Raw genomic sequence first — 8,797 nt, 5'->3', positions numbered from 1 at the left:
CAAGATCTCCCCTGGCTCCAGTATTTCTGTCCTGTGAGCACTGAAAGGAAGGAGACTGAGAGAAGTGGGATCAACCTGTGTAATGTATTGCAGTCTTTGGAAAGAATTGTCTTAACTCATTCTGAGAAGAGAAATTCCACAATTTGGCACAGTAAAAGGAAAATTAATAGAAAAAAAAAAGCTGTATCTTCTTACAGGCACATTCTGGAGCACAGTACATACTGGAAATAGAAATTCACACTATTTATGTAAGTGAAAGATCTCTGACCGGCTTGGAGCAGGACCTTACCTAATGCAGAACAGCTTAAATACCAAATAAAAAAATGATGCTTGGATTAAAATATTAGAAAGTCTAGAGGTAGAAATGACCTCATCTTAGTGAGATTGTGACATGAACTCACCCAAGTTTAATGAATCATTTCCTGAGCTGGGCTCTGGCTGATGCCTGACCACCCCTGCAGCACCTGGCCCAGCTGAAAACCGAGTTTCCTGCAGAGGTGTCATGAGGAACGTCCAAAAAAAAGGCAAACCAGCTGAATTTCCTGAGACAGCCCATGGTGCAGAGTACACCTGGAGACTCAACCAACATGAGCAGAAGGGCTCAGTAGCTCTCTCATCCCCACAGTGCCATTTGCTGCCTTGGTGAAGGGTAAGGCTTGGGGAGGATGCTGGTGGAGCTCAGGGGCTCACAGATTGCTTTCTAATCAACCAGTTGGATTTCAAACATTTGCAGCAGAGCTGCTCCTCCCCATGTATGGGCACATTCCTACCTTCCTCTCATACAACTAAAGTCTGAAGCCTACAGCATTCATCTTCTCTTGTTTTCATATCCTTTTTTGAAATTAAGGGATTCATTTCTTCGCATAACATGCCACCCATTTCTTAGCAAATGCAGATTTCCTTTCCCAATTGTTCTAGTTTGTATAAAAGTCATGTAAACTAAGAGAGAAGCAGCCTTCAGCCCTAGGGTTGGTCTCCTTCTGCTAATTGCAGATCCTGAACTTCCTTTGTGTGCCCTGCTGCTGACAGCTTGGGTTGTGCCAGCTCCTAGCTGGTTCAGGAAATGGTGGCGGGTGGATTTACCCATACAGGAAGGATTGGTGAAACTGCTCCATAGTTCACTTGAGGAAGAATGAGGCTTTTAGAAAAGGCCCTCATGCAGGAGTGTAGGCACCAGTTGGAGTAAACAATGGTGTGACAGGGACATGGTGTTTGGAAAGAGCTCTAGTGGGCATCTTGGCTGGTGCAGAATTAATGCTTCCCATCCCAGAGAGAGGTGGGTGATGCATCAGTAAATGGAGCTGCAACATCTGAATTGCATTAATTAGGCCATCACTGCCCAGGGACATACTGGTGGAGTCTTTCCAGAAACAATCTAAAAGTTCATGTTCATTGAGTCTTGCTCTGATCTGGGCCCTCCTGGATCCTGCAATGCGTCTCGAGGTGCTGGTCCTCGAGATGGATCCTGTGGCAGAGCTGCCCTGCTAAAGGTCGTGGTTTGTCCACCTGTTTTTTAAGAAGATTCTCTTCAGTATTGCTTTCCCTTGCTATTTAAAGTACTGACACTGGAAGGATACCCTGTGTCCCTGGGATCACACATCCTACAATGGTTTGGAGCCTGGCTTGCAGCCTGCAGGATGTGGTGGTACAAGTATGGCATGAGTTCCTCTGGGTTTTTAACTAATCCTCCTACATCCAAGCACGAGGCATCACCCGGGTGGCCTCTGGTGAGCAGGGAGGGCCAGGGGCAGCTTTTGTGTCTGGAAAAAATGTTCCTCGGTGCAGCTTTGAAACCTGTAGAGACTTTGTTTTTCTGTGGCATTTCTGTCCTCCACAGGGAAGAGCAGTGCCTGCAGACCTCTACGGTGTGTGTGTCTGTCCTCATGGGTGCCGGGGCACTGCTGGGATGCTGGGCACAGCGGGGATGCCCGACACTGTGAATCAGCTGAATGTGGCCGTGATGCCGCTTTGGTGCTGACCCCTCGAGGGACCACCCCGGCCCTGACCGGGCAGGGGAGATCCTGCCGCAAGCTGGTGACTCCCTGTGCTCCATGAGCCCGCACTGTCAGCAGCAGCGGCCGTACAGAGCCATGACACGTCCTACGTGCTTGGCAGCAGCTTGAACCACCTGCAGAACTGAAGGAAAAAGTTTCAGCTGCGGTGAGGCAAGCGTTCCTTGGGGATGGCTCCTCTGAGGGGGGCACACCCTCCCAGGCAGTGCACTGCGAAGGCCAGCGGGGACACGGCCCCGCTGCCCGAGAGCGCCGTGCGCGGCCGGGACACGCCGGGCTGTGGCAGCAGCTGGGGGGAGGCGCTGTCCCGGTCACCACAGGTGTCCAGGTGGGATATTTGCCGTGCTCCGCGGGGGGAGGTGGATGCTGTGCCCAGCTGGGATCGATGCTGTGCCTGGGGAATGGATGCCGTGTCCGGGGGATGCCGTGTCGGATGCCGTGTCCAGGGGATGCCGTGTCCCGGGGGTGGATGCCGTGTCCGAGGATGGATGCCGTGCCCAGCTGGGATGGTTGCCGTGCCGGAGCACGGTTCCGAGCTCGGGGGACGCAGTGCCCGCGGACCGGCACCGCCGGGCGGGTCCGCGCGTGGCCCCCACGCGTGGGCGGGGCGGGGCGGGGCGCGCGCCCGCAGAGAGCCGCGCGCGGCCCCGCTCGGCAGCGCCTCCCGCCGCCGCGGCACCATGTGGCAGCCGGCCACGGAGCGGCTGCAGGTAGGGCCGGCCGGGGTCCGCGCCTGAGGGGGCGGCGGGGCCGCGCGGCTCGGGGGGGCGGCGGGACCGGCGGAGCATCACCCGCGTACCCGGAGTTTGTGGCAACTTCTCCCCCCGCCGCCGTCTCTCTGGCGCGGACGGTGGGTGTGCGGGGACGCGGGACACGGTGCGGGAGCCGCTGCCCCGGCGGCTCCCCGGGTGTCGCTGCCCGGCGGCTCCGGCGCTCCCGGCGGGGTTGGGTGCCGGCCGCGGGCGGCGGCGGGGCTCGGCGGGGGACGCGCCGCTCGGGGCTTCTCCGCCGCCCCCTCGGGTGAGGGGCAGCCCCGGCCCGGCCCTGCCTGACCAGCGGCAGCGGGAGGGTCCCTCGGAGCGGCCGCGGGGGATGCGGAGTCCCGTGGGAGCGCTCTGCCATCCGCTCGCCCTGAGGGCGGGATGTGGCAGGGTCACCGGGGTACCCTGCCGCACCCTCCGGGTGTGCGGGGCCGGCTCTGCCGCTGTTCGTGCGGCTTGTGTCCGTGTTACACAGTCCGGGGAAAGCCGAGACAGGCAGAGGGCGAGATGAAATAAAACTCACTTTGTACTTCAACTGCGTCGGTTTCGTGTAGTTTTCCAGAGCAAGTGTCGAGTGAGAGAGAATTGGGCATCTTAAATAAGAATCAATGGGCACAGCAGATGACAAGAAAAGGTTTTTACTACTTTTGCAATTCAAATTGAGAATTTGCTTTGATATCATCAAGCAGAAAATTCAGCAGTTTGATTGGAGTTGATAGTAGAGCCAAGCTGAGAGATGCATGAGCTTTAATCTTCAACAGCCAGTAATGGGAATAATTCCTGCTCTGAAAAAGCTGTATTTTTCTCTACAATAAAAAAAGCTTGATTTTTAGTGGATAGGAATGATGTACCACATACATAGTTGATGGATTCTGGGGTAAATCTTTGTGAACATATTATTAGTTATTTCTTTCCCTGTGTTAGTCAGAAACCTCTCTGCTAAACACAAGTGGCAGGCTGCCCTGAGTTAATGGTCTTGGGCATTGGAGGCAGGGGTGTTCCCTGGGGAGATGCTGATGTGGGGGACAGACCTCAGGTGAAGCTGCACCCAGCTGGTGACAAAGGAGAAGGTGATGGAAGTGAAGAGAAAGGGAAAGCCGAGGCTGGTAGTGTTGTGCTGATCTGGATTGTACAGAATGGCTTTGTGTCCCCTTTGTGGGATTGGGAGGTGTTAAAATAACAAGGTACTATTTTGACAAATATCTGATACTGCCTACAAGAGCATGCAAAGCTAAAGAGGACCAATGGTTGTGTTTAGCAGAATAAGCTTGTGAGTGTAACCTTGTTTAGCCGTATCCTGTGCACTGTTAGGGGTCTGGCCTTAGGGAGCGGGTGGGAATGGCTGTGTGCTGTGAGGAACCAGGGCTGTCTGGAGGGGGGATGATTGATCACTGGGCCTCTAACTTACCTGTCACAGCAGAATCTAAGCCTGAAGCAAGGGGAGCCTGTGCTCCTCCCTGTTTTTGAAAGGGAGCCACAAGCACCAAAGTTCTCAGCAGTGGCCACTAACTTTGTGCTAATCTACTTTGGTTGCCTCTGGCTGGAGTCTCCAGGCATCCTGAGCTGATAAAAATGCTGAGTGCCTGTAAATGCACTTTTTGCAAACAGGAGTTTCTGAGTAAGTACATGAATGACTGTTGGTGCTCTAAAAAATAAAGAAATCAGGGGGATTCAAAATTGTAGAATTAAAGAATGCTTTGGACTTGTGCCAGTTTCTGAAATGGGGAAGAAAGCCTTGAAAAAGTCACAGAAAGCCCATAATAATTCTGTGTTCACACAAGGAGCTAAATAACAGTGTAGTGAATTGTCGACAAAATGAATGCAGTGAGGGGAAGGATGCTGGGGTAACTAGGATGAGATCTTGTAACTGAAAGCTTAATCTTAATCTGTATTCATATGAGCTGGAGTTACATGGGCAATAAACTATCTAATAACCCCAAGCCCTCTGAATTTTTTTTTCTCCAAAAAACCCTTGAAGCCTGGTTCTTTCAAGTAGTCTGATCTCCCCTTGACATGTCAATCATCAGCCTGGCCAGAACTGTTGGCAGCGCTGCCTGGCCCCCTGAGGAGAGCTTGTGCAAGGTACAAATGCATCTGTTTTCCCTTCTTCCTTGCCCTCAACATCTTAATTTAGTTTCAGGTGTCCCATGTTGCTCTCTTTGTCCCAGGCTCCCTCCCTCCTGGCACGTAACTACTGTGAAACAAATGCTGATGTGATGGGGGTGTTGAAGGGGGCCCTCTGCTTGTCCCTGATGTCACAGGCTCTCTTCCTGGCTGACAAGCAAGTGTTGTGAGGCTCTGGGTATGGGATTTTGGTTGTAGCAGGGTGGTATGTGGTCACTGGGTAGAGTAGATAATGTCTTATGGTCTCTATTAATGTATTTTGGGATTACAGTTATGCCAAGTCACTACTGTAGGATATTTGGGGGGTGTATAAGGCAGATACAGCCCTGTCTTTTACATCAGGCTGATATATGGATGCAGGAAATGTGGAGCTGGCCCAGCTTGCTTGATGTTCTAATGTGTATATGGTATGTGGCTTAGCTTTGACCCAGATGTATCATGTGTCAATACCCAGCTGTGGGGAAGTGCAGGTCTGTTGTTAGTCCGTGGTGTAGCTCTGCACTAAGTAAAACAGCAAAGAAAATATTTTCATCTCTCAGATTATTTCTTTTGGCCTGGTTCAGTAAGGGAAAGTATGAACTGCCTTTGGAAGTGGATGCCTGTTGGTACGGGTCAGTCCTGCCCTCAGCGCTAAGCTGTGTGTGTTTAACTTAAATGGCAGTGGCATCGCAGTGTGAGGGCTCCTGTCGTCTCCTGACAAGCTGTGCCATGCTCCTCTATGGCTCACGGACCTCCTTTGCCAGTCCCACACAAAGGATGCACATTTCTGGTCTGTTGCTGTTCACGCAAAACCTACTTCTGTTCCAAATGTGCTCCGTCCTGTTAAGTTTCGTAGTTTGTGCTGAAGTTTTTGGCATTGACTGGATGGGTACAATTCCAGTAGTGAGGTCAGCAGCAGAGCTCACGCATATGCAATAGGAATGAGGTGTCGTCAGCAGCTGAGTTACAGAATGCAGTGAGCTGGGGCATGAACTGCACTTGTCCCCACTGCTGCTGTAGCTATTTGCTGCTGAAATGCTCCCCGCTTCCCAGAGCCTTGATTCCTGGCTTTGCTGGAATAAACTGTGTTTTCTTGGTTTTTTTTTTGTTGTGTTTTTGTCAGCCTGTTCTCTACTTCCCTCTGATGGAAGCTTTTCCTGTTATGCTGCTGTTTAATGAAGAAGCCTCTCTGTTTCTGGAAGATATGTAGAATTAAACGGATTAGAAGAATAAGCTAGAAAAATGTAGATATTGAGGTTTCTTTTTGAAAATACAATACAGCGAAGCCTGCTTCTTCTTTTGCTCTTCCTTTCCTTTCAGTTCTTACGATTCTTTCATCTGTAGCAACATTGAAGTTTCGTCTGTTTTCTCCAAAGTTAGCGGGACAGGCAGTCACATGTGAAATCATACATCTGGGATATACCACAGGGATCAGCCAGTCTCTGATGTGATAAGAAGATCATGATTGTGCAGGTAACACAGAATTAGCATTATTCACACTTAATGTAAGAGAGATGACCTGGGACTGTGTCTGTTTGGGAAACTTTCTCGCTTCTGATTTCTGTGGTGGCATTCCTGGCTTGTGTTCAGTAAAAAGCAGGTGAGCATATGGAACATGAGTGTGCCTCCCAGTCTTCTCTGGAGCATCCGCCAAGGTTGCTTCAGGTATTTAAAGGTCATTCCCCCTGCTGGGAATGGGGAGGCTCCATTCCAAAACTCACTGTACCTGCCTGATCTGGTTTACATTGTCGTGCCTTCAGCAGACCTTATCAGTGGTTATAAGCAGTGGGGACTGATTTGTGGCTTGATGTTTGTGGCAGTGGCACTTGTTGAAATGATTCCAAAAATACTGTGAAATCTTTCTTTAAAACTACTTCCAAATGTACCGTCTGTGCCTGGTTCAGCAGCCCTTGGCAGCACAGCTGGGGATTTGGAGCTGATGGTGTCAGTGATGCTCCTGTGAGGACTCTGAAGTGGTGTTTGAAAACAAGCAAGGTGTTCTCACAGGCTGAGAGATCATAGCCTGGCTACTATTTGCTTTGTAACCTGAATTTTCCTGGAAGCTTGATGCTGGACATTGTTTCTAGATAATAAATCCCGGTGGGTGCATATTTTCTGAGGTCGTGCTGTTTATAACCCCTGTTTATAGGTTTCCCTGCTTCTCTTGACACATATGGGTAATAGGGATCACCAAGTTCAAACAGCTTTTCCCCCAGAGCAGCAGTGCAGCGGTGCAGCAGTGCTGGTGCTGCCCAGCCTCGTGCTGTGTTGCCAGACATCCCTGAGCTGAGCCATGGTCAGGAGCCCTCTCTGGAGATTTTCACTCTGCTTCTGTGGGTGGTACAGGGTGCAGGCTCACATGAGTGGGTGCCAGGCAGAGGGGAACAGACAGGAGTGCGTGTCATGGAGCTTTGGGCTGGACACTGCTTGGCTTCATATGGGCATGCAAATAGACAAGTGTTCACAGTGGGACTTCAGTGATTCTCTGCTCATCTGGAAGTTCAATATTCTTACTGAAAGCCACAGTTTGGGGCCATTTTGGGGCAGGGATTTAATAATGGATGGCTGTAGTAATTCTCGTATTTTTGAATTTATTTCTTTCATAAAGTTCCACATCTCTCCTAATGTGCTGTGAAATACTGTGCAGGAGAGCTGAGAGTGGGCGAGATGAGATGAAGTGAAGTGGGTGATGAAGGGCAGGAAGCTTCAAGTCCTTTACTGGGGCAAGTTTGATTTCCTGAACCTCAGGGCTTAATTGTGCCATCATGTAACTTGTGCAGCTCCTCTGAAGTCCCTGAGAAGTAAGATTGTGTAAGGTTGCTTTACCACAGTGTTTGAGTTGCTGGTGTAATGTACTTCCACATCATTACGACACAGCAGTAAAACAGTGGTGTAGCTATTAAAGGAAGTGGAAAAAAGTGAAAGCAGCAGTATTGGGGTGTTGCTGCTCACCTTCATGCTGGGCTGTGAGTGCTGCTTTCCAAGGCTTCATAAACACATTGCTTGTTTTACAGGAATTTGTTAATGTACCTGTAGCCTTGCATCTTCAATCTACTTTTATACTTTTAAATGTTGCGATTGTAGACTCTGTTGCTAAATTAATGTATGTTACGTGCATCCACTACCACTAGCATACATATCAAACACTTCCCCATATCAGGAGCTTTGAAAAGATCTTTTACTAAAGAGAAGTCACCTCTGAGTAGATGTGCACATTTGATGGCTTTGAGGTGATCACAGCTGCTGTTGTTTAGGTGACAAATGTTTGCATGCGTTCTGATGTAATGTAATTTTAGGTGCTATTGGTGCTTTCAAAATGAGCTTCTAATCCTTTTCACTGTTCACATGCATATGTGTGTTAAAAATACACCATACAGGCAGTTGAAACAATAGTTTTCCAATTTTCAAAGCATATGGAAAACCTTTCTAAACCAAACACGAGTGAGTTGTAAGTGCACAAACAGCTGTCCAGGCAGAAACTGCTGCAAGACATGTATAGCAAGACTGATACTACTACTGAACTCTGGTTTCATTAAATATTATGTCAGAAGGAAAAAATGAAAAGTATTTGAAATTTAAGCCTGAGTCATGTGGCTGCAAACGTCTGAAGTCTTACAGCCCGGTGTTTTGGCACTATATAGCTTCAGGATATCTTTCAAAGCATCAGAGGTTTTGCACTCTTTTTTTGCACTCTAGTTTGCTGCTATGATTTTACAGCAGTCAGGATCTTTAGAACAAAACCCTGTGATTCCAGGAGGCTCATCTGGCACTACTTAGCTCAGGCAGTTCCTTTTTTTCTACATTATTTATTGTTTGTAGAAACTGAATGGCTCTGGAAAAATGTTAATTTTGGGAAGCATTCTATGACCAAAAGAAAACCAAAATCAGTGAGCGCCTTGTGGAAAGCCCCATGGGTAATGA

At 49.3% G+C, this 8,797-nt stretch overlaps 1 protein-coding gene across 4 annotated transcripts in view; it reads left to right on the top strand.

Annotated features, from left to right (window-relative positions):
- Positions 1–2,205: 2,205 nt before the first annotated feature.
- Positions 2,206–8,797, top strand: part of PID1 (phosphotyrosine interaction domain containing 1) — an 87,139-nt gene continuing 80,547 nt past the window's right edge. The window contains exon 1 of one of the 4 annotated variants that reach the window (XM_063408428.1): positions 2,206–2,340. Coding sequence is in view for 2 of the 4 variants with exons in the window: in XM_063408426.1 (XP_063264496.1) it covers positions 2,693–2,722 (30 nt within the window). In the remaining 2 variants the exon portion in view is untranslated. The other 3 variants (XM_063408426.1, XM_063408429.1, XM_063408427.1) reach the window with 3 other exon arrangements.

Source organism: Prinia subflava, chromosome 11 (genome assembly GCF_021018805.1).
Source record: "Prinia subflava isolate CZ2003 ecotype Zambia chromosome 11, Cam_Psub_1.2, whole genome shotgun sequence".
Taxonomy (NCBI): Eukaryota; Metazoa; Chordata; class Aves; order Passeriformes; family Cisticolidae; genus Prinia; species Prinia subflava.
This window is presented reverse-complemented; position numbering and strand designations above follow the sequence as displayed.